The sequence below is a fragment of the Haliotis rufescens genome, unplaced genomic scaffold (assembly GCF_023055435.1).
Source record: "Haliotis rufescens isolate VD_foot unplaced genomic scaffold, xgHalRufe1.0.p SCAF_92, whole genome shotgun sequence".
NCBI lineage: Eukaryota > Metazoa > Mollusca > Gastropoda > Lepetellida > Haliotidae > Haliotis > Haliotis rufescens.
In genome coordinates this window covers 1061760-1089261 of record NW_025964386.1, presented here as the reverse complement: position 1 = coordinate 1089261, position 27502 = coordinate 1061760, and the positions used below count along the sequence as shown (strand labels likewise).

At 38.3% G+C, this 27502-nt stretch overlaps 1 protein-coding gene across 3 annotated transcripts in view; it reads left to right on the top strand.

Moving 5' to 3' along the window:
- Positions 1–26816, top strand: part of LOC124135612 (regulator of G-protein signaling rgs-2-like) — a 132310-nt gene extending 105494 nt beyond the window's left edge. For all 3 annotated transcript variants that reach the window (XM_046501021.2, XM_046501020.2, XM_046501019.2), the window contains exons 3-6: positions 9150–9233; positions 19025–19080; positions 19503–19669; positions 21863–26816. In XM_046501021.2, coding sequence (XP_046356977.1) covers positions 9150–9233; positions 19025–19080; positions 19503–19669; positions 21863–22033 — 478 coding nt within the window. In that variant the 3' untranslated portion in view covers positions 22034–26816. The remainder of the gene's footprint in view (positions 1–9149; positions 9234–19024; positions 19081–19502; positions 19670–21862) is intronic.
- The last annotated feature ends 686 nt before the right edge of the window (positions 26817–27502 follow it).

Sequence of the window (27502 nt, the reverse complement as noted above, 5' to 3'; positions counted from 1 at the left end):
CCAATGGGATCGTGTGGTCAGGGTCGCTGACTTGGTTAATACATGTAATCGTATCCCAAGTGCATAGATCGACGCTCATGATGTCAATCATTAGATTGTCTAGTCCAGACTCGATAATTTACTGACGTCATATATCTGGAATATTGTGTTAAACAACAAATAAACAAACAAAACTTATGTATTTATCATTAATTCATTATGTTAATATATTTCAAATGTTATCATTTTACCACTCCAGCATATTTTATTTATGGTTACGAATTCAAATACACATATCGTTAAAAAAAATAACACTGAGGCATGGATATTGCTATATGGGATATGGGATCTAATGTCGCATTTCATTTGAACACATCATTTAGGAGAAAAGCACAGATGATAATATCCATATCAAGTCATTATGTTAATGTATCGCATAATATCGCTTTGCATTCTGTTAAATGCAATATTAAACAGAAGCCGTCAAAATTTCATGTGTTACCTGTTGCACTGATTAAACAATTCAACCACAAGTAACAGTACAGGGAGGCCATTGTGTTTACATTCAACACACAGCTGTCCGTCCAAAGAGCTCAGCTATTGGCATATCTATTTACCGGTTCAGTCGATGAAGACACTAGTACCTTTGGGGTAGAAATTAGGCTGTAATTATCGATGAGCCACGATACTGTGGCTGCTGCGTTGACACTGGTCGTGGCTGTAGAGGTAGTGAAGCCTATGCCAAGTCGGCTTTCCAAGGCCCCATGACGTAGCCGGTAATGGTAATGTTTCATTTGCTGAGCATAGTATTGATCGAAATTCGCCAAACACACTGGAGCGCTAACAAGAGAGAGATAGAGCCTGATCGCAACACTGCTAAATCTGCATGGTAAGCGAGGTTGTCAGACGACTGGTAGCCAAAGACTGATGTGACAACGAAAGGATAGCGGACAGTTGAGACGGGCACAATACAAGATGGTGGATGCAAGGTGAAATGCCATCTACTGGAGGCCGCTGGACTAGATGTGCAAGAGGAGCTGATATTCTAACGGTCTGTCTCTCCCTGTCGGCCTAGTGGAACATAGCCAGGGAGTTTACGTGTGAAGTCTGTCACAGACTGGTGGCAGACGACAATTGGAAAGGCTTGCACCGCCATTCTGGCATCCATGGACTAGTAGTCTTCTTCTTGGACGTTCATGGCGAAATTTGTTATTGCTGACATCATACTCATTTTCGATTTTTAAGAGGGCGGACATGTTGACGATAAAAGCTTCGTTGATTAACAATTCCGACTGAAAGCTGCGTGTGTCAGGATATAAGGAGATCGAAGGACACACGAGCAAAACAACCACCATGGTAGACCATTATTGACAGAGCCGGGTCGCAGGCCTATAATTTGACTGGCGTCTCGTTGATAAAGGTGTTTCGCGAACCATAGCGCATCTCCCATTTGGATCTATTGTGGGGAATTGGGTTCCCGAAGATAGCGGTAATTCTGACTGATTGCATCACCGTGACGTAGTCTTCACTTTGGCGAGACGAAAGAAATACCAGCTCACCAGTTACATATATGGGAATGTCGTGTGTGGTACCTGTCTCAATACAGCACACTGTGATAACCTCGTTTCTCGACATGGATTCATGAAGCAATAAGTGCCAGTGATATTATTCGTGAACATCACCACTCAATGTGTCATCACAGTACGCTCATTTGAGAGTTTCACGACCAAACCCCATTCACCTTCTTCAAAAGCTTGATTGTCTATGTTCGATTCGGACCAATATTAACAACGTGAAGTGATTTCTTCATTTGCAAATGCCTCTAAGGATATTTATGCCAACGCCAACACCAACGACGACTTCATCTTCCTCCAAAAACAGATTCACTTGGACACCATCAACAGCGGTTGAGTGACCTGTTCCTTCGTGATTGGTGCCCTGCAGTACGGGACGTAAGACCTGGTCGGAGATACCAGCCCGTTCATGTGTTCATTCCGTTTCCTGCCATCTCTTCACGGAATTTCTCAAGCTCGAAGGGTATCACAAGGAATCTGTGTATGCTATCTATCATACAGGAAGGCCACCTGTTAGGATTTCACCATATTGGATTAAGCAGATATATCCACTGGATAATATCTAGCCCTTCCAACATGGCCTGGCTTTTCAAAAGGTTATGTTTGTGAACTTGGTTCATTTACCTTCTTAGGCATAAATTTGTGTCCCCATTTACAGTTAGATGCGACTTATCTCCCCTTTGAGGTCTGACTTTATGATTAATTCACCGTTAACCGTTCTCGGCAAGCCTGTTAACATCCTTATTGATTCTCTTCCTATGTTTGGTATCGATCTTCATCAAATTATGTCTGTCATTCTAAATACATTACATCCAAATTTTGATTTCAGGATTGCACGGTGCGGTTTTAGCTATAGCTTCATGATACTTATACGGATATAAATCATGGTGTCGTTTTATAGATACACTATTTGTAAATATTGTAGGGTTTAGTGTGTGTTATTATGCACAATCTGTGACAGTGCTATAATTATAGGTTAAAGGCAGTAGTTAATCTGTTGTATTGAATGGCAAATCGATGGCTGCAGTCAAGAAGTGCATATGACATTTCAAACTGCGGTAACACCTGTTGCATAACCATGTATGTAGTCAGTACGTAGCCTAATATAACCATATCGATGTCCCTACATCTGTGTTACTAGCCTTTCTCGGTGTATATGCAGGGTTGCATGTTGATTGGAAATTTCAGCAGAATCTCGCCAAGACTATATGTTGTTTTATGTCCTATATGTTTATATTTGGTGTATCAGTTAGTGTGTGTCTATAGTATGTGTGTTGAGAAGATAGTCTGCAAGGCTGTATTAACCTTTCCATTCATAGATTGGAGCATCTTCGTTTATCCAGTGTATTTCCATTTTATTATGATAAATACCCTTGGTCATTCGCGTCCATGGCTTTGTACTTCCTATCAGTAATTTCGCACAGATGGCAGCGAATGGGTCCAGGGTGTTTGTGCCAATAGAATGGAGATATAATACACTGGGTAATCGAGGATGGAATGTGTGATTTTCTTTTAGTGTGATGGACAACTTGTCAGTGAAAATGTCAGTACTGAGACTGTGGGTATATTAACTAGGCATTTATGTATACACCTGAAAACAGCAAAGCATCACCGGGTGTCAAAGTTTAAGTAAATGATACGATTAAAAGATGATTATTTTACATGGAAATATATAATATACATTCGTATAATTAGTAAACAATTAAACACATTCAGTAGAAAAGTAAATACTAACATATACAGAATTGTGTATAATTGTGTTTGTCACTGTGTCTCTTTCTTAGCCACTCTTTGTTTTATGTTTTTCTCTGTCTTTATGTTTGCCACTGTGTCTATATTAGCCACTGTGGCTCTCTGTTTGTCATTGTGTCTACCTGTGTTTATCACCGTGGCTCTTATACGTGCCACATGTGGCTCTTTGTTTGTCACTGTGTCTCCATCTTAGCCATACTTCGCCGCTTCTGTTTGCCTCTCCCGTTTGCCCATGCCTGTTACGTTTTCCAATGCATCTGCCTGTGTTTGTCACTGAGCCTCTTTGTGTTTTCTATTGTCTTTGATGTTTGTTACCGTGGTGTCTCTTTGTGTTTTCTACTGCCTTTCATGTTTGTCACGGTGTCACTTTGTGTTTGCAAATGTCTTTCATGTTTGTCACCTTATTGTCTCTTTGTGTTTTCAACTGTCTTTCATGTTTGTCAGTATGTCTCTTTGTGTTTTCAAATGTCCTCTATGTTTGTCACTATGTCTCTTTGTGTTTTCATCTGTTTTTCATGTTTGCCACAATGTCTCTTTGTGTTTCAAACACTCACTCTGTCTCGTTGTGTTTTTAACTGTCTTTAATGTTTGTCACTGTGTCTCTTTGTGTTTGCAACTGTCCTTCATGTTTGTCACTGTGTCTCTTTGTGTTTTCAACTGTCCTTCATGTTTGTAACTGTGTCTCTTTGTGTTTTCAACCATCCTTCATGTTTGTCACTGTGTCTCTTTGTGTTTTCAACTGTCTTTCATGTTTGTAACTGTGTCTCTTTGTGTTTGCAACTGTCCTTCATGTTTGTCACCTTATTGTCTCTTTGTGTTTGCAACTGCCTTTCATGTTTGTCACTGTGTCTCTTTGTGTTTTCAACTGTCCTTCATGTTTGTCACTGTGTCTCTTTGTGTTTTCAACTGCCCTTTATGTTTGTCACTGTGTCTCTTTGTGTTTTCAAATGTCCTTCATGTTTGTCACTGTGTCTCTTTGTGTTTTCAAATGTATTTCATGTTTGTCTCTCTGTCTCTTTGTGTTTTCAACTGTCCTTCATGTTTGTCACTGTGTCTCTTTGTGTTTTCAAATGTATTTCATGTTTGTCACTGTGTCTCTTTGTGTTTTCAACTGTCCTTCATGTTTGTCACTGTGTCTCTTTGTGTTTTCAAATGTATTTCATGTTTGTCTCTCTGTCTCTTTGTGTTTTCAACTATCATTCATGTTTGTCATTGTGTCTCTCTGGTTGCCATTCTGTCTCTGTCTTTACCACCGTGTCTCTCTCTCTCTCTCTCTCTCTCTCTCTCTCTCTCTCTCTCTCTCTCTCTCTCTCTCTCTCTCTCTCTTCCTCCCTCTGTGTTTGCCTGTCTTCATGTTTACCAATGTGTCTCTCTGTTTGCTCCTTTATCTCATGTTTTCCACTATAACTATCTCTGTTTGCTACTGTGTTTTTTTCAGTTTGTAAACATTTTATCAGACTGTTTAGATGTCTGACAGAATAATCTGTCATTTAGGTCCGTCACCGTTTAAACCTTGGTGCCAACCTATATGTCTGTCAGTATGTTTAATCGCAGGTGTATTTGTGTCTGTTCAGTTAATGTGCTAGCTGTGTTCATTCTGACATTATCGGGTTTCGTTGTTGTTTTCTGTCAGCTCTATCAGCAAATCTTGTATATGTTCCATGCAGGCGCAACTCTTGCTCGCCAGCACTGTCTAACATCCCATACACCTTAATAACCTCTGTCCTCCATACGTTGTAAGTCAACGCATCGTGGCTTCCCGCAAAATCATTTGCACCTATTCATACTTCAGTTATGTTAGTCTGTCCATGCATTGTAATCAACATCCGTGATACATTTTGTAAATTGAGCCCAAGCCCCTAAACTATGTTCATGCTTACTGTTTCCTCTATCGCTTTTACCTTAGCAATAACAGGATCCCCTGACAGTGGGTTCGAATCCATGGTACGTCAGCACCATGCTCGTGGGCTTCATCAACGTTTTAAACGTCTAGGTCATGCGTTATTTTAACGTCACTCCTACTTAAGCCCACGCTGTGGAATAACTGAAATGCTGGTCAAAACGAAGTTAAACTCAACTCACACCTCGTTCACCATAAATTGTTCATTTGATCCCTCTTACTTTGAGATAATGTCCACATTTTATTTCTTCTACATCTGCATATGTATTATTCAACGTAACTGCGTTGGGTGTCAGTATCTATATTACATGTAACGTGAAGTTGATGGTTCTTCGGGAAAGGCCACGAAGCAGAGGACAGATAATTATCTGATGTATGTCAGAATAATGGATGATAATGTTGCTTGGGTGCATGCATTTTTACACAGTCATAGGTTTAATTGGCTATTTCATCGAACGATCCTGGGAAAATGACTGCACGTAATCTTTTATTTTATGAATAACACATGACATCATTGATAAATACCAAATCAGGAACGATAGATTTCACTGGTATAATGATTAATGAATATCTTCTAAAAGTTTCGAATAGAACGTGCATACGGTATTCCTGAGGTTTATTAATACTGTAGTTAAATGCTTAACTTATCCTTGATCCTCTGTGTGTTCTTGAAACTCAAATATTTTTAGACAGTCCTCCATCCTTTTGACACGAAAGAACTATAACTGACGTGCTCTAATGGTTCGAGACCATCTCCATAACACTATCCAAAGTGTTCAGTTATGGATGAAACATCTTTAAGAACGATAACAGGGCATTTGCCTTTGACATTTGTATATTTATATAATTCGTATGTTACATCAGTTGTTGTCTGTCTTGGATATATTTATCAGCAAAACGTGTATTCACTGGGATTACACGCACTTCGCCATCTCATGATACATTACTTACATATATGTGCAAATACTACATGTGTCTCTCATTCAGAACAACGCGTGCATAATCTTTGATCATATACTTTTTTTACCATTACGAACGAGTCTAATAGATACAAAATACAATAACTGAACAACCACTCCCAATACCAACAGGCCAAGTGCATCCGTTCCAGACCTTTTCGTCCAAATGGCTCCCATATTCTACCACCAGCGTATAATTGCATATTATTAGCCGCGAGTCGTGTGTCCCTCTCTACCTGAGCAGAAAGAGCCCCAGTATCGATCTCCTCCACGCGGTCATTACCTTCAGTGTTCAATTATTGATCACCGTCGGTGTTTATATCATGTGTGACCTTTCTTGACAGTATTGATTTGTCAACAAAATATGTACATGGCCACTACAAAATGGAGCTTTTATTATGGATTAATACATGATGAATGCAATGGCATTATACCGGACACACACGATTCTGTGGAACATAAGAGAATGTGAGAAATAAGGTTTGTGAAAATATATGTAAGAGTAATACACTATTATTCACGTGTGTATATCTATGTGTGCATCAACGTCAATTTTACATGCTTAATATAAAATGTATCGAGTTTACATGTGTAAATAGTATTTTATATGGTATTGTGTCCCTACTATCGAAATACGTCTTGTCTTGAAGTGTATCGTCACAAACCTATGTATGTAAGTCTCTACTGATTCCAAGAAAAAGCTTGGACATATTGCCACATATCACTGTACACAAAGTTATAAGTATTATATACCATACGTTTGTGTATATAAGGTTAGACATAGTAGTATATATCACTGTACGCACGCTTAATAATATTATCTTATATCACTTTATTCAAAGTTATAAATATTCTCATAGTTCACTGTACACATGGTTACAAATATTGCCATATATCAATGTGCATACGATTAAAAACATTAGCATATATCACTGTACACAAGCTGAATAATATTGTCATATGCCACTGTACACAAATTTAGACATGTTGTAATATATCCATGTACGCAGAGTTAGAAATATTGCTTTATATCACTATACTAGTTATACTATAAGGTCAGACATATTTGCCATATAGCAATGTGCATAAGGTTAGACATATTAACATATATACACACTGTACATAAGTTAAATAATTTTGATAATGTCATTGTACACAAAGTTATAAGTATTATCATGCATCACTGTACATAAGGTCAGACATATTTGCCATATAGCAATGTGCATAAGGTTAGACATATTAACATATATACACACTGTACATAAGTTAAATAATATTGATAATGTCATTGTACACAAAGTTATAAGTATTATCATGCATCACTGTACATAAGGTTAGACATATTGCCATATAGCAATGTGTGCAAGCCTAAAATGATGGATATTTCGCTACACAGCAATTTCGTTCTTTCACATATACATTTTATTCATCACAGGAACACATTGAAATGAAATGCATTAGGAACAGTTGTGACGTCGGTATACAGGCGTCGAATGTCTTGTTAAATCAGATAAAGTGTGAGTTATGTGTAATTGTTCAGATATATATCTGAATCGTTGAAATGCTTCAATCCCACTTCAAACGGAAACCTGCAATGGTCGATTGTTTTATATGTATCAATGCACTATTTACAGAAACCGAGCAGCTGATACAGATGTTCCCAATGTATAAAGGCATATGTTTCCCTTTCGACATGTGTCTGCTGACTAACAGCAACATCGACCGTAGGATACATTATGTTTGGGATCCACGTATTGTGTTTCTGGTGCACATCTGCTGTGAGCGATGCGGTATATGTGATGGTTCACATGTATGTTTTGTAAGGCCTCTCACCTGGGACAAGGTCATTGGCACTTGCTGGGCCTGATAACAGAATAAAAGGTTGCTATGCCAGTAGATTTAATTACATATCGTGTCGCGTGTGTGTGTAGTGGCGCGTCTGTTGATTTAGGGGACCTCGTGTTATGTGCACTGACTGACTATAAACTTGTATTGTGAAGTATTTGTTCTGACGTTGCTGACGTTGTTTCGACATAGCGTGATGTATTTACTTCATACCAGCTTCCTCTCCCGTTCTCTCCTTCACTTTCTCTCTTCTATCCCATTTCACCATCCTTTGTCTTACTCTCTTTTAACCCGACCCCTCCCCATGCATTTCAATTTCTACTCTCTCCCTCTCTCTCTCTCGTTCTCTCTCTCTCTCTCTCTCTCTCTCTCTCTCTCTCTCTCTCTCTCGCCCTCTCTCTATAGGACTGGCCTCTCTCTGTGTCTGATTGTTCACTCTCTATGTCTGTCTCTCTCTCTCCATGTCTGTCGCTCTCTGTCTCTCGCTCCTGTCGCTCCTGTCGCTCTAAATCCCTCTCTACCTCTTCACTCTTTTCCTTCCTACCTTATTCTCTCTCTCTTTACCGTTTTCCGTCTCCCATCTATGTCCCTTCCTTTCCACTACTTACCCTCCCCTCTTGCACTTTCTGTCCCCTCTTCCTACACACAGTTACATTCCCTTTCCCCAAGCATATGCAAAGCCCCCCCCCCCCGCCCCCCCCCCCCCCCCCCCTTCCCCCGACCTGTCCCTGACTGTCTCGTCTCTCAATTTCCATGATTAGTAATATCCATTGGCAATCGAACACCCAACAATGAAAACATGCACTCTGCATCATGAGCTGTACAAATGAATTCATATATAAATAATGCATCCTCTATATGCCACTCTTGCATCAGCAGCCTAACGCAGCCAGGCAAAATGCCCCTCTATGTATGCATACGTATATTAATCCCTTTGTTCCAAGATACTTCAGATCTGTGGCACTAAACAGTGTTTCTGTCGACTCACACTCGCGTCTGTCCTATTGCCATACATAATAATCATCCGTACTATTTAATGACAGGTATGATTATGGGCTAAGTGTTATGTTAAGCTTGTCTTCATTGGTCTGTTTGTCCACGTGAATCCCACACTGTAACCATGTCTCTTCTTCTTTTCAGTTTGGCCATGAAGAGCAACAACGGAAATCAGGAACAGAGGCCCAAAGACACAAAATTAGGCACTATACCTGAAAAGGACGACCCGTAAGTATTCTACTTTACAATGAACGCATGCGTCTCGACATGAGTTTGTTCTTTTACCAGCAGTTACACTGGAAGCAGGGACTGAAATTGGTTCATTTCCTTTTAGATTTGATCCTTTCCTGAAATTAGGGGGGCGGTCGGGTAGCCTAGTGGTTAAAATGTTCGCTCGTCACGCCAAAGACCAGGGTTCGATTCCCGACATGGGTACAATGTGTGAAGCCCATTTCTGGTGTCCCCGCAGTGATATTGCTGCAATATTGCTAAAACCATACTCACTCACTCACTCACTCACTCACTTACTCACTCACTCACTCACTCACTCACTCACTCACTTCACTTGAAGTCGTCTAAGGCGATTCGCATTGCAGAACTGGGCACGCCACATGTGATGTGAAGATAAGGGATATATCTGATGTGAAGGTTAGGGGATACATGATGTGAAGATTAGGGGATATATGATGTGAAGATCAGGGAAATATGATGTGAAGATAAGGGATATATGTGATGTGAAGATATGGGATATATGTGATGTGAAGATCAGGGATATATGTGGTGTGAAGATCAGGGAAATATGATGTGAAAATCAGGGAAATATGATGTGAAGATAAGGGAAATATGATGTGAAGATAAGGGATAAATGTGTTGTGAAGATCAGGTATAAATGTGATGTGAAGATAAGGAATATATGATGTAAAAATCAGGGAAATATGATATGAAGATCATGGATATATCTGATGTGAAGGTTAGGGGATGTATGATGTGAAGATCAGGGATATATGATGTGAAAATCAGGGAAATATGATATGAAGATAAGGGATATATGTGATGTGAAGATAAGGGATATATGTGATGTGAAGATAAGAGATATATGATGTGAAAATCAGGGAAATATGATGTGAAGATAAGGGATATATGTGATGTGAAGATAAGGGATATATGTGATGATAAGGGATATATGATGTGAAAATCAGGGAAATATGATGTGAAGATAAGGGATATTTGTGATGTGAAGATAAGGGATATATGTGATGTGAAGATAAGGGATATATGATGTGAAAATCAGGGAAATATGATGTGAAGATCAGGGAAATATGATGTGAAGATAAGGGATATATGTCTTGTGAAGATCAGGGATATATGTGATGTGAAGATAAGGAATATATGATGTAAGAATCAGGGAAATATGATGTGAAGATCAGGAATATATGTGATGTGAAGGTTAGGGGATACATGATGTAAAGATTAGGGGATATATGATGTGAAGAAAAGGGGTATATGATTGGAAGATAAGGAGGTATGTCATGTGAAGGTGAGGGGATATATGACGTGAATATTAGGGTGTATATCATGTGACATTTTGGGGATTATATGATATGAGGATGAGAGGACATATGATGTGTAGATTAGGGGAACAAGATAAGGGGGTATTTGATGGGAAGATGAGAGTCAGGGAACACAAGGGAGACATGTTTGATACATCTCACGACTGCTGGGATTCATGTTGGTACTGGGATAAAAGTTGAGGATGAGGATGAAGATGTATATATGGCTTGGATTATGGCACACATTGAGATAGATTGTAGGGTTCTTGTGAAGATAATGGGGTACGTGTTGTGGGGATTTTAAAGTTCATGTAGCAAGGATTATGAGGATTATGAGTTACATGTTATTAGGATTGTTGAGGATTATGAGGTACATATTGTGAAGATTATGGGGTACATGTTTTGAGAACTATGTGGTGAAGATTGTGAGAACTATGAGGTAAATATTGTGGGAATTATGTGGTACATATTGTGAGGATTTTGGGGTACATATTGTTGGAGTTATGGGGTACATAATGTGGGAGTTATGGGGTACATATTGGAGGAGTTATAGGGTACATATTGTGGGAGTTATTGGGTACATATTGTGAGAATTATGAGGTAAATATTGTGAGAACTATGAGGTAAATAGTGTGTGTATTATGTGGTACATATTGTGAGGGTTTTGGGGTACATATTGGTGGAGTTATGGGGTACATAATGTGGGAGTTATGGGGTACATATAGTGGTGATTATGAGGTACACATTGTGGGAGTTATGAGGTGAAGATTGTGGGAACTATGAGGTGAATAGTGTTGGTATCATGTTGTACATATTGTGAGGATTATGGGGTACATGTTGTGAGAACTATGAGGTACAGATTGTAAGAACTATGAGGTACATATTGTGATTACTATTACGTAAATATTGTGAGGATTATGGGGTTAATATTGTGAGAATTATGAGGTAAATATTGTGGGAATTTTGTGGTACTCATTGTGAGAACTATGAGGTAAATAGTGTGAGAATTATGAGGTAACTATTGTGGGTATTATGTGGTACATATAGTGAGGATTATGAGGTAAATGTTGTGAGAATTATGAGGTACATATTGTTGGAGTAATGGGGTACATATTAGTGGAGTTATGGGGTACATAATGTTGGAGTTATGGGGTACATATAATGGTGATTATGAGGTACACATTGTGGGAGTTATGAGGTAAAGATTGTGAGAACTATGAGGTAAATAGTGTTGGTTTCATTAGGTACATATTGTGAGGATTATGGGGTACATGTTGTGAGAACTATGAGGTACATATTGTAAGAACTATGAGGTACATATTGTGATAATTATAACGTAAATATTGTGAGAATTATGAGGTAAATATTGTGGGAATTATGTGGTACTCATTGTGATAATTATGAGTTAAAGATTGTTAGGATTATGAGGTAAATGTTGTGAGAATTATGTTGGAGTTATGGGGTACATATTGTTGGAGTTATGGGGTACATAATGTGAGAGTTATGGGGTCCGTAGTGTGGGAGTTATGGGGTACATAATATGGGATTAATGGGGTACATATTGTGGGAGTTATAGGGTACATAATGTGGGAGTTATGGGGTACATATTGTGGGTATCATGTGGTACATATTGTGAGGATTATGTGGTACATATTGAGAGAATTATGAGGTAAATATTGTGAGAACTATGAGGTAAATAGTGTGGGTATTATGTGGTACATATTGTGAGGATTTTTGGGTACATATTGTGAGGATTAGGAGGTAAATATTGTGTATTGTGACAATTATGAGGTAAATAGTGTGAGAATTATGAGGTAAATGTTGTGGGAATTATGTGGTACATATTGTGAGAATTATGAGGTAAATATTGTGAGAATTATGAGATACTCATTGTGAGACCTATGAGGTAAATAGTGTGAGAATTATGAGGTTAATATTGTGAGAATTATGAGGTATATATTGTGAGAACTATGAGGTAAATAGTGTGGGTATTATGTGGTACATATTGTGAGGATTTTTGGGTACATATTGTGAGGATTAGGAGGTAAATATTGTGTCTTGTGACAATTATGAGGTAAATAGTGTGAGAATTATGAGGTAAATGTTGTTGGAATAATGTGTACATATTGTGAGAATTATGAGGTAAATATTGTGAGAATTATGAGATACTCATTGTGAGACCTTTGAGGTGAATAGTGTGAGAATTATGAGGTAAATATTGTGAGAATTATGAGGTACATATTGTTGGAGTTATGGGGTACATATTGTTGGAGTTATGGGGTACATAATGTGGGAGTTATGGGGTACATATGTGGGAGTTATGGGGTACATATTGTTGGAGTTATGGGGTACATAATGTGGGAGTTATGGGGTACATATTGTGAGAACTATGAAGTAAATAGTTTTGGTATTATGTGGTACATATTGTGAGGATTTTGGGGTACATATTGTTGGAGTTATGGGGTAAATAATGTGGGAGTTATGGGGTACATAATGTGAGAGTTATGGGGTACATATTGTGGGAGTTATGGGGTACAAAATGTGGGAGTTATGGGGTACATAATGTGGGAGTTATGGGGTACATATAGTTGTGATTATGAGGTACACATTGTGGGAGTTATGAGGTGAAGATTGTGAGAACTATGAGGTGAATAGTGTTGGTATCATGCTTTACATATTGTGAGGATTATGGGGTACATGTTGTGAGAACTATGAGGTACAGATTGTAAGAACTATGGGGTACATATTGTGATAATTATGACGTAAATATTGTGGGGATTATGAGGTAAATATTGTGAGAATTATGAGGTAGATATTGTGGGAATTATGTGGTACTCATTGTCAGAACTATGAGGTAAATAGTGTTAGAATTATGAGGTAACTATTGTGGGTATTATGTGGTACATATTGTGAGAATTATGAGGTAAAGATCGTGAGGATTATGAGGTAAATGTTGTGAGAATTATGAGGTACATATTGTTGGAGTTATGGGGTACATATTGGTGGAGTTATGGGGTAAATATTGTGGTGATTATGAGGTACACATTGTGGGAGTTATGAGGTAAAGATTGTGAGAACTATGAGGTAAATAGTGTTGGTATCATGTGGTACATATTGTGAGGATTATGGGGTACATGTTGTGAGAACTATGAGGTACATATTGTAATAATTATGACGTAAATATTGTGAGGATTATGAGGTAAATATTGTGAGAATTATGAGGTAACTATTGTGGGTATTATGTGGTACATATTGTGAGAATTATGAGGTAAAAGTTGTTAGAATTATGTTGGAGTTATGGGGTACATATTTTTGGAGTTATGGGGTACATAATGTGGGAGTTATGGGGTCCGTAGTGTGGGAGTTATTGGGTACATAATATGGGATTTATGGGGTACATATTATGGGAGTTATAGGGTACATAATTTCGGAGTATGGGGTACATATTATGGGAGTTATAGGGTACATATTGTGGTGATTATGAGGTACATATTGTGGCAGTTATGAGATGAAGATTGTGAGAACTATGAGGTAAATATTGTGGAAATTATGTGGTACATATTGTGAGAATTATGTTGTAAATATTGTTAGAATTATTAAGTAGAGATTGTGAGAATTATGAGGTAAATATTGTGAGAATTATGTGATACATATTGTTTGAGTTATGGGGTACATAATGTGGGAGTTATGGGGTACATAATATGGGAGTTATGGGGTAGATAATGTGGGAGTTATGGGTACATATTGTGGTGATTATGAGGTACATATTGTCTGAGTAATGAGGTTAATATTGTGAGAACTATGGGAGGTAAATTCTGTGGGTATTATGTGGTACATATTGTGAGGATTATGGGGTAAATATTGTGAGAATTATTAGGTAAAGATTGTGAGAACTATGAGGTAAATATTGTGGAAATTTTGTGGTACATATTGTGAGGATTATTGGGTAATTATTGTGAGATTGATGTGGTAAAAATTGTGACAATTATGAGGTACATATTGTGAGAACTATGAGGTAAAGATTGTGAGAACTATGAGGTAAATTGTGTGGGTATTACGGGGTAAATATTCTGAGGATTATGGGGTAAAAACTGTGACAATTATGAGGTAAATACTGTGAGAATTATTTGGTAAAGATTGTGAGGATTATGAGGTAAATATTGTGAGAATTATGAGATACATATTGTTGGAGTTAGGGGGTTCGTATCGAATGAGTTATGGGGTACATAATGTGAGAGTTATGGGGTACATATTATGGGAGTCATAAGGTACATATTGGTGTGATTATGAGGTACATATTGTGATAGCTATGAGGTGAAGATTGTGAGAACTATGAGGTAAATATTGTGGGTATTATGTGGTACATTTTGTGCGGATTATGGGGTACATGTTGTGAGAATTATGGGGTAAAAACTGTGAGAACTATGAGGTAAAAATTGTGGAAATTATGTGATACATATTGTGAGAACTATGAGGTAAAGATTGTGAGAACTATTAGGTAAATTGTGTGGGTATTACGGGGTAAATATTGTGAGGATTATGGGGTAAAAACTGTGACAATTATGAGGTAAATATTGTGAGAATTATTTGGTAAAGATTGTGAGGATTATGAGGTAAATATTGTGAGAATTATGAGATACATATTGTTGGAGTTATGGGGTTCGTATCGAATGAGTTATGGGGTACATAATGTGAGAGTTATGGGGTACATATTATGGGAGTCATAAGGTACATATTGGTGTGATTATGAGGTACATATTGTGATAGTTATGAGGTGAAGATTGTGAGAACTATGAGGTAAATATTGTTGGTATTATGTGGTACATTTTGTGCGGATTATGGGGTACATGTTGTGAGAATTATGGGGTAAAAACTGTGACAATTATGAGGTAAATATTGTGAGAATTATTTGGTAAAGATTGTGAGGATTATGAGGTAAATATTCTGAGAATTATGAGATACATAGTGTTGGAGTTAGGGGGTTCATATTGAGTGAGTTATGGGGTACATAATGTGGGAGTTATGGGGTACATATTATAGGAGTTATAGGGTACATAATGTGGTGATTATGAGGTACATATTGTTGGAGTTATGAGGTACATATTGTGAGAACTATGAGGTAAAGATTGTGAGAACTATGAGGTAAATATTGTGGGAATTATGTGATACATATTGTGACAATTATGAGGTAAATATTGTGAGCGTTATGAGGTACAAATTGTGAGGATTATGAGGTACAAATTGTGAGGATTATGAGGAACCTGTTGTAGGAGTTATTAAGTACATATTGTGGGAGTGATGGGGTACATATTGGAGGAGTTATAGGGTACATTTTGTGCGGATTATGGGGTACATATTGAGAGAATTATGAGGTAAATATTGTGAGAACTATGAGGTAAATAGTGTTGGTATCATGTGGTACATATTGTGAGGATTATGGTGTACCTATTGTTGGAGTAATGTGGTACATATTGTGGGAGTTTTGGGGTACATAATGTGGGAGTTATGGGGTACATATTGTGGGAGTTGTGGGGTACATATTGTAGGAGTTATTAGGTACATATTGTGGGAATTATCGGGTGCATATTGTAGGAGTTATGAGGTACATAATGTGGGAGGTATTTGGTACATATTGTTGGAGTTATAGGGAACATATTGTGGTGATTATGATGTATATATTGTGGGAATTATGGGATACATATTGAAGGAGTTATGGCGTACATATTGTAGGAGTTATGGGTACATATTGTGGTAGTTATTGGGTACATATTGTGGGAGTTATAGGGTACATATTGTGGTGATTATGATGTATATATTGTGGGAGTTATGGGTTACATATTGTGGGAGTTATGGGGTACATATTGTAAGAGTTATGAGGTACATATTTTGGGAGTTATCAGGTACATATTGTTGGAGTTGTGGGGTACATATTGTGGGAGTTATTAGGAACATATTGTTGGAGTTATGGGGTTAATATTGTGAGAATTATAGGGTATATATTGTTAATATTGTGGGGTAAATATTTTGAGATGTATAGGGTACACATGTGAGGATTATGGGATACACATGTGAGGATTATGAAGTTCATAATGTGGTGATTATGAGTAACATATTCCTTACGCCATCCTTCCTGTTTAAATGCTTCGAGAACATACTGCTGCTCCCCAGAAAGGGGTTTGAATGGCAGTGTTGGCCTGGTGGTGTTCATGAAAACTCAGTCTCAGCTGCGACCTGACTGAGTCGGCTTTAATGCTCGGCCAATATGCACATATTGCACGCAAGTCGTCAGACTAATACACATTCGCCGAGGAGACTAATCATGAATGGATGTTCACTTCCAATCTGCGTCTAATCGCTCCCTGCCTATCCCTGGCGTGGGCATAATAGCATCTGTCATAATTACATAATGTAGGATGGTACTGAAGTAGAAACCGTAGTGACTCTAATTGGGTAACCATTGTGAACCCGGGATGACTGTTTGAATAGGATCACTCTCGTTTGTGTGAGTTTGAGACCCTACAGCACCAATACATTGAACCTTGAACATAACAGTGAATAACTCGCTTAAATCTGGTGTTTGATCCCAACAATTGAGAAGAACCACAAGAAGTTGACGAAATTGATATAACAGGTCGCTTGTGCCAACATGTGCGATTCTAACCAATGCTATGACCTTTACATTTAGTTTCACCCCCCTTACCAACAGGCACTTTCCTTTTTTAATGAAATTGTGAGATTGGCGGGTGCTACCGGTAGAGCAGGGCGTGTTTTACCTCTTCGCGAACACCTGGTGTTAAAGCTATTTTTATGGATCTGTTGAATCTGTACTGAACGGCTATGGTGCTGATAAATCTAGAAATCTAATCAGGGCGAACCGGGATTCGAACCCATAATCAAAGGACGCAACTCTGCACAGCGAATTGCGGCGCCTTAGACGACTGGGCCACCTGTGCCCCCCTCCTACCAAATTGAGCTGACACGCCGTGATATAAATGGAATACTGTTCAAAGCGGCATTAGACCCAACTCACTCACTCACTCACCCACTCATTCACTCACTCACTCATTCAATGATAAACATACAGATGACAGTTCATTAAGATCATTACAAGAAATGCCAGAAATATCTACATGTTGAAACTTTGATGCATGAATTAGTGTCAATATTACGGTAAGTCAATACTCGGAAGAGGGAACCAGGTTCGCGTGCAGTAGCAATTATCAGTATTCAACAATTAGACCGAAAATATTCCACAAAAAGGCGGAGGATGAAATAACATTCTCAGGTGGCATGGTGTCAATGACGTAGGTATTATTTAGACTTGTCAAACGTTCTTGGGCAGCTGGTTGTAATCATCAGTGCAACATCGGTGAAACCTTGCTGGATACGACTCTATGCCTTTCCCTAACTTAGAGAAAGCCATCGAGCGATACAAAGACGTGACCTTAATATGTCACAATGGAACTCCCCTTTTTTGTACACGACAACACAGTTATATATTATTTATTAACACCTCAAGCATTGAGTTGCTGACAGAGAACCCCCCGACGCTAAAAATGACGCCATGGTGTAAGCCGCGTTCGGAGAATAAGCAGAGCTGTAAATGAGCGCCATTAAAAAATAAGAAATTGTAATCATGTGCACTCGTTTAAATAAACTAGTTTTTTTTCTATTTGAGCAATATATTCTAAAAATATTATTATCTGTTTTTGATAAATTAAATGTATTATGAAATGAAAGGTAATTGTAAGTTGTCTTCAGGCGGAAAACTGGCTAAAGGCTTTGTTCACTGATTTTTAGTCATCCATTCGCATGATTATCATCATTATTTTGGAATATTTTACAATGGAATCAGTTTGGGCAGGTAATCGAGACTGGGTATTCTCTGGCGTTGACGTTTCATATCATATTTAATTATGCACGATTCGAGGCAATGCACTCGTGAAGTGTGCACTGGCCACTCAAACGAAATAGAGCCATCGACCCTGTGAGGATTCCAGAGCAGAATAGATGCGAAGCAATCCAGTCCTACTGAGTGTTCATAGTGTGTAATAGTGAGTGACTGAGTGAGTTGGGTTTAACGCCGCTTTTAACATTATTGCGGTTATATTATCGCGGTGTGTCAGCTTAATGTGGGAGGAAAGCCCGAAGTAATGCTGGTCTCAGACGTTTACCATTTCGGTGAAACCCACGAGCACGGGTATGGTGCTAACAAACCCAGAAACATAATCGGGGCGAACCGGGATTCGAACCCACAATCATAGGTTTCTGGCGTGCCCAAGGGACGCAACTCTGCACAGCGAATCGCGGTGCCTTAGACGACTGGGCCACCCGTGCCCCCTAGTGTGTAATATGGCTGATCGTTTATCATCGCACGTAAAACTGCGACGTAAAACAAACATACCTTCTTTCTCCATTCCTTGTACTATACATGTGCATTTATACTTACATTTATTTCATATGTTTCAGTCCAACGATAGAAGAAGTGAAAAGTTGGGGCGAGTCCTTTGACAAACTGATGAAAAGTATGGGTATTTTGAAGCAAAATTATATTTTAAAAATTATTAGTAAAACATACTATTTATGTTGATGACTTAAATAAAAAAAATGTATTACTTATTTTATAGCAAAATAAGAAACATGTTTAAATATGTCTTCATCTCAATTCCGAACATCATGTATGATAAAAGTATTAAACTAGCAATTTGGTGTGATCAATTCCTGCAATCAGTATTGTTGATGTTAATGTTCATATTTAAAGTTGATGTTAAAGTTGATGTCAAAATTGATGTTCATGTTAAAGTTTATGATAAGTTGATGTTAATGATCTTAAAATTGATGATTAAGATGATGTTAACGTTGATGTTAATGTTATTGATGTTTAAAGTTAATATTGATGTTAAATTTGGTGTTAATGTTGATGTTAATGTTGACGCTGGTGTTTCAGGTGGACGGAAGGTGTTTAGGGAATTTTTGCGGTCAGAATACAGCGAGGAGAACATGTTGTTTTGGCAGGCATGTGAGGACCTAAAGCAGGAACAAAATCCAGAATTAGTAGAAGAAAAAGCACGTTTGATATACGAAGATTACATTTCTATATTATCGCCAAAAGAGGTATGTGGCAGTGGCAATGACAACATAATTATTTAGCACTTTTATCAAAACAAAAACAGATATATATATATTTATTGATTTAATGTATTTTTGAAAAAGTAATTGATGTTCGTGTCAACACGGTTATGTTTATGTAATAGTTTGAAAATATACTACTCAAGAGACTCCCGATTCTTTCTGCTATAGTTAATCTCTCCCTCGGGAAACATATTTCATGCTCACAACATTGTAACTAATAAGGAACATCGAAACGAAACGAAAGAGGTGTTTGCATAAACAAAACGTCAGCGCCAGAGAACAACCAGTCTCGATTATCCACCGACACAGACTCCACTGGGATTAAAAGGCAAAACAACAGTGAACATTATATGAATGTATCACTGACAATCAGAACTTCAAAAACTCACTTTGTAAGTCTGCAGGTTAACTTTCATTATCGGTTTGAAAAACGGGGGGATATTGCGATCATCATGTCCGTCCGTCCGTCCGTCCGCCCGTAAGTTCGGAGCAGAACTGTTGGGAACTGTTGCCTTTTGATCATTTGGGGTTATTTTTTTCATTACAAGTTACATGTTACGACTTATACTGCAAATGTTGGGAGTGCTCGTTTCTAAGGCAGAACTCATAAACCGTTACATCTTTCTGGATGAAATTTGGTAAACAGATCAGTCTAGTGGTGAACAGGTGCCTTTTGATGATTTGGGATTTTGAAAAATACTAAACAGCATTATTTGTTTCTTCGCTGAACTGAAACTACCCCATGGCAGTGAACCGAAAGTGGGGAAAAAGATAGCAGACCGTCTCCCTTAATTGTAATCAGATTTATGTACTCCCCATACGAATCTGCCTCCCGTCATAGGTGTATAATAAATAAGAATCTTACGTCATACCTTTCACTAACTAAAAGGAAACTAAAGGATGCCAGATGTATAAAGATTAATGTGTCTCGTTTATTTAGTAATGGCTTGTTCTCGTACAAATCGTTCATACAGGAGGAATGGATAGCTCATGCCACATATCATATTTGTCAATACATGCACTTCATGAGCAATGTATACATGTTTTATGTCCAGAAAAGAGCACTTTGCGGGATTCCCACAGGATAGGGCAGGGTAATTAACCATTTTCATGTGTAATCAGTAAATTCCCAAAGGGATGCTGGTTACGGACCAGCATACGCCCATGTGTATTGATTGAATAGGATAACGTTTCTTATTTATGTAGGTTTCTAGATTTCCCATGGGCGGATAAGTGTGGAAGTTCGATATCACAGAAAGTGCACCCGCTGAGGATGCTCGGGCGGCCTCTTACCCGGCTTGGTGTAATTGGTCCTCCTGAAACCAATCATGCTCAACTGCAACTTTCAGTTTACATAGACCATTTGATATTCTAGTGGCTGGGATTTTATCGAAGAAAATATATTATCCCATAAAATCTTGACAAAGACATTTATGCTTCAAACTATTGAATTTTTTTTGTCAGCCACAACAATTGCATTGTTGCAATGTGTTTTCTTTAAGAAAAACAACATTCAGGCTCATAGTTTTAATTTTTGTTAAAGATCTAATTTTGCACCAGTTGCTTATGGTCGGTCCCTTACAAACATTGATGTAACTATTCAAACTGAAAAAAATCCGTTTGATAAAACATCTGTTTCACATGGCTGGGCTAATGTCTGAGACATTTAACTGGCACTGATGAAAGTATTTTATTTGCATCAAGTTCCCTGATAACGTTTCTTTTTCTATTCAACCTTTACATTGCAGATGTTATTTTATCGAAAAAATATAAGTTGTCCTAAAATAATGCTTGATAAAAATAATTATGCTTGAGGCTATTGGAAAAACAGAAATAGTTGTTGCAAGAAAAACATATCTCGTCTCCATACAAAACCCAGCACCCACCCCCATCCACAGTATCAAATGGTCCATCCCTTGGCATATATTTAAAGAAGATGAAATTTTTTATCACAAATATACCAAACTGGTTTCTAATGCTGAGAGTGCTAAGGAGTTAGCAATTTCCTTTTTTGGGGTCTAAACAATGCAGGTGTGTTTTGCAGATACATAAATGTCTGAGAAATAAATTATTATTAGTCATGTTCTCCTGATTTGATTGTTGTTGTATTCTAAGTTTGAGTTCATTTAGGTCAAGTTTGAAGCTATTTACATTCAGTGTTTTTCTGTGTTTCAGGTTAGTTTAGATTCGAGAGTACGGGAAGTAATCAACAGAAACATGGTGGATCCAACACCTCACACATTTGACGAAGCTCAGTTACAAATATACACGTTAATGCATCGAGACTCGTACCCACGTTTTCTAAATTCGCAGATCTATAAGCGTCTTGTTCAACAAACGTCATGAATGTTATCATCACCTTAACTGTGTACCTTTCTACCAGGAGTGATATGTGTAGGCAATAGTCTTCACTCCTTTCGGGCGACCTTGACCTTCCCACCAGGTCACGTGCGTCGTCGCGTGACACCACAAAAGCCCTGTACAGCAACTTCCAGTAATGTTTTTATTTCCATGGTGATAGTGCGAAAGAGTCGTGGCGAGTAGCAACGGTTGGATGTCGTTGTAGTCGTCTCCCACTGTTTCATTGTCGTACGCTAATGGAGTGGACGCCGCTCCAAGTGATCTTAAGTCACGGATGCGTGAAAGTGGCTTCCTTCTGCGCATGTACAGAGGATATTGCCAACATTTGCTGCCAGGCTCATCCATGTGTAAATCAACAGGGACCAAACCACGAGAGTTACCTGCCCTTGAAGACAGCGCCACCAGAGGGTGGACAGAATATGGCCCGGGCGGTCGAATGTATCACATCAGTTCTACCGAGTCCCTAATATTAATTATACCCAATGACGGGTGAAGTATGCTCAATTTGGAGATGACAACTGCACAAAGATATTTTCACACTTATCATGCCAAACAGTAACTGACCTGTGATCCGATGGGGTGTAGTTTGGCGATTGGGCAAAATAGTCCACATTTTGATTTTTTTTCTGTCAGGATTAAAAAAGCTGGTATATATTAGTCATTTGCCTGATAAAATGTCCTGATTATGAAGAACAACACAGGCTGAAGGATTAAGTGCAATATGTTAGAAGCAATTTATTTGGAAGTTTGAAACATACGAGTTCAAACATGGTCTCGGATTGGTCAAAGCATTGATGTGGTACATGTATAAACACTAGAGCCAAGGAAACACTCAAAATTGCCGTCACCAGGCACGTTTCCACACGCTTAAATTATGTATGGGTATTAGATAATGGAGGTAGTTTGGGGCTTTCCCCTAGATGACAAAAAATGCAAAATGTGACACATTGTAGTTACACCCCAGGGAGCCAAAACATACACGTTTTTAGCAAATTTAGCCGCCCGATTCTGGTACACTTCCTTTCCTATTCATTTTTTTTTCATTTTAGTTCATGGCTCCATAGTTTCATAGTTTCATGGTTTCATTGCAAGGGAAGTAATCCATGTACGACATTGTCAAAATGCATACCAAAAATCGTATGTCATGATGCTGCCAAACTTTATTTCCATTCTGAAATGCATTCGAAACATTTACATGCATAAGACACTCATTTTCATGATTTCGGATAGCTATTTCCACGACATTCATAAACAATTAAGTTGAAAACATCTGTTCGAATTTTGTCATAATATTAAGACATTAAACAGAATGCATTATTCTTCTTTCATTAGGTGAAACCTATCTGTGATAACTTGTTTCTGGTCATAATAATCTTTAATAATCTATTTCATATCATTATATTCTCCATGTTTACCATCTCAATCTGTCTGTAAGGTTATCCAGAGCGTGCATACAAATGAAAAAATCATGACATCAATAATATATTTATTCTTCTTAGTTTATTTGTCTTACGTCAGACCGTTGTTGAATTTATCCATCTTAATGAAAAGTCGGACGTTGAAAGAGCCAGTACTATATGCTTTAATCATAATTCATAAAAGAGAATTAATACCCTAAACTGGAGACAGATTTACAGTGATGTGTAGGTTTGCCAAACTCTGGTGGTCTTGTGATAAAACGAGTTCCGATACTAATCATCGGAACCAGTTGTACGATTTACAATCGATTTGTTCAAATATTTTGTCGATTATTTCTTACTTCCGGGTTTGGCATAACCGCGACTAACTGTTATTAACAGATTGCACTCATCTGTAAGACATTACTAGTTAACACTGCACTTCGTCATCGTATAAGTTTAAGAGTTTATACATGTAGTTATATGTTATTCCTAGATACTTAACCCGAAGTGTGTTTTTTTCACCAAGCCTCAACGCCACGAAACGAGTTCGCTAGATTAATGTATTAGAGACATTGTCTACTGTCGCCCAGTGATACACGACCGATGCCGGTTTGAGACAGCATCAAGAATTTACATGTATTTCGTCACCGCTTGAAGAAGACTTGTTGATTTGTGTGTCATAGGACGAACAGAATCTGGTGATTGATATCCCCGATGAGGGCTATGCTGTCTCACTTACCAGCCCCCATCGAGCACCAATCATCATGAGACTCTGTTCATTCTACGAACTGTTTGAGATGATTGCATTGCCATAAAGCACCAACGCTTTGATGTACACTACTGTTAGGAAAGCCTCTCCGTCGATCGCAGCCGGGACGCGAAATGTTCGCGCTGCTGTCCGGATTGTTGGATGTCTATTGTGACTAGAAGCGTACAAACAAACATCCGATGATCGCGAGCATGCCGCGAACTCGCCGCATCAAGGTCGCGGGCGAAGGAACGTTTGTTTTGAACAGTAGTGTATGTGTGTGCTATATGTATTGTCAATTACACTGACTGATCAGCTGACGTCAAACTGAAATGGATCACATGTCAGCATGTAATGGACATTGTAAAGTATATAGAACCGATGAAATGAACATACCCTTTACCTCTTGGTGTCGATAACGTATTCCACTTTACAAGTCCTGTGAAAAAATGCTTTGTGTGTTTTCAATGTCACAGTTTGTGTTTTTGATTCAGCATTGTGTTGATTTCATAATGAAATGTAATTATCCGTCTAGGTTTATTTCGTTGGTCAGTCAGTTGTAAACATTCAGGTTGTTGCTTGTGAATGAAAAACGTTGAAAAAAGGATTTATGAATACGCGAATTCCTAAATCATTCAAATTATTCAGATTGCCACGAGGTACATTTAGATGCAAATGTTATTGTTTTTAATTATTATTTTGTTACTGTGTTTAGTTTTTACAGTTTATGATACGCTCCCTCCTCATCCCCAGTGTATTATGTTTCTGTTACTCATATGGCCATGCGCAATGAAGTGTGCACATGCGCAATGTGTTGTCCAGCCTTCTTTTGCCGCATAATATGTGGCAGGGAACATTTCATAATAAAAGTTTGTGATAAAATTGGTTACAATATAAATTTTATTCTCTTATGGCCACACTGTGTGTATCATTCTGTATTTGCTTGTTGTCGGCGATCTCACTATGAAAATTCTGATTCAACAATCAAAACTGATGTGCTGTGCTGCGAGTATCTCAGCGTTATCACTGTGTTTAATGCACACCCTTATCTTCGTCATTTAGCGCTGTACAATTCCGATATTTCAACAACGAAACTCATATAGTGTGTTTATTTATATTCCTCGAGTTCATTCCAACAATAAGACATATCTTTTCACCACTCAAAGTCCTTCACCTCCCTCTAAGCCTCGCTTTGACAGGAACCGAACCGAGATATCATTATCCTATGTAGTTCTAACAATGGATATGTAATCTCGTTTACTTCACATCCTTTCGAGATTATGCAATCTCGGCTTTTGTCTGATTATCGCAAGACTTAGCGATCTGGCTGCAGGCGAGATTTTATAAGCTCTTCACGAAACGAGATTTTGTGTTCAAGCTCTGAGCGAGACAGGGAGATCTCGCTTTTGACTTGTCAGGACGAGACTTCGTGAGATAGGAGGGCTCTGTCACCACGTGACTTGAGATGATTGTGTTCAAGAACTGCTTTAATCTCGGAACTGTGACTTCCGCTGCGTTTGTTTCATATTCATATCATTAAGGATATCTGGATCCTATATCAAAATTAGATATTCTTATATGCAACGGGTCTAGATTCAAGTGGGCTACACTCATGAATATTCGTCAATATTCGTGAATATTCCTTTTTCCTAAATTCGTCTTTCACAATGCTTGTCCACAAGGTGATATTTCATAATCGGCAAGTCAAGACTGGATCAACACTAAAATCTCCAGTCAAATGCCCAAATGGCATTATTGAGAGCGGGTACTGCAGCCCTAGATTAGCCCTGTTGATCATGTTATGTACATGTGTATATTTCACGCAATGAACATGTTTGGTATACCTGACGCTTAAGACTCTTCATGTCAATTACAGCAGCAAATCAGGTCACGTATTCCACTAAACACATGGCATTTCCATTTTATTTTCAAAGTAAAAAAAGTCACCTTCAGTGAAATCGTAACATGCTTTTGTTGAGTGAACTGAAAGGTATGCATGTCACGGTTTCATACAAATATTAGCCTCCTTTCTTGTCTCCGTTACCAAGGCCCTATATTAGAGTACTTTAGATGACCATGAATGTGTTGTTGGGTTACCTGGAGGATGCGCATTTCTGTTTGTTGAAAAACCTTGACTCGTCTGATACTAAGTCTGTTCAGTTGGACGCGTCAGTTTCTTCGTTGTAAAGTGTGGCCAGGTTTATTATGATAACTACTAGACTCTACCATCAGTATGCTTGGCGTTGTAAATTCATGTTTTAAGGACACAATTCATCCCTATCATGCGTCACACATTTTTGTACATACCGGAAATTACGTTTTCCACGAAATAATGACGTAACGCCAACGACCGATGACGTAAGCGACAGGTCTGTTCCTGTCCCGGAAGTGACGTCATCTTGTTGTGCATACTGTCTCACGCATTGAGTAACTGATTGTATCTTGCCACGTCTGGTGGTACAATGGCTAGATTTAATTGTCTTTTTATTGTTTCAGATTATTTCATGCCAGAGGGTATTACATTTATATTTATATCGATTGTTTAAGTCATGAATGTGGTTGTTTTGAATTAAATGATTCAATGATGTAAACTATGTCATCGATTAAAACTTCCTTAAAATATGTGTTTTTTGTTTTCTATTAAAACTGTACAGAATAAACAAATGATGACGGATTTATAAAAAGACTTTGCTCATGGAAGTTCATCTCAGTAAGAAGTGTTTCCTGCATAACAGAACGCGAATCGATAATATTAACGTCTGACACAGTTGTATATTTTTTAGTTTGGACAAATTCAATTTCGTATAAGACAATGTCATTGAAAGCTGCTAAGTAATGGAAGGTATTCACTGAACGAGCGATCGTTTAAACATCCCAGGATTATCGGAGTAAAACTGTCGGTTAACAAACAATCAGGAGAGTTGAGATAGAGGGAGAGTTGGGGTAACAGGAGAGTTGAGATAGAAGGAGAGTCAAGGTAACAGGAGAGTTGAGATAGAGGGAGAGTCCAGGTAACAGGAGAGTTGAGATAGAGGGAGAGTCCAGGTAACAGGAGAGTTGAGATAGAGGGAGAGTCCAGGTAACAGGAGAGTTGAGATAGAGGGAGAGTCCTGGTAACAGGAGAGTTGAAATAGAGGGAGAGTCCAGGTAACAGGAGAGTTGAGATAGAGGGAGAGTCCAGGTAACAGGAGAGTTGAGATAGAAGGAGCGTCCAGGTAACAGGAGAGTTGAGATAGAGGGAGAGTCCAGGTAACAGGAGAGTTGAGATAGAAGGAGAGTCCAGGTAACAGGAGAGTTGAGATAGAG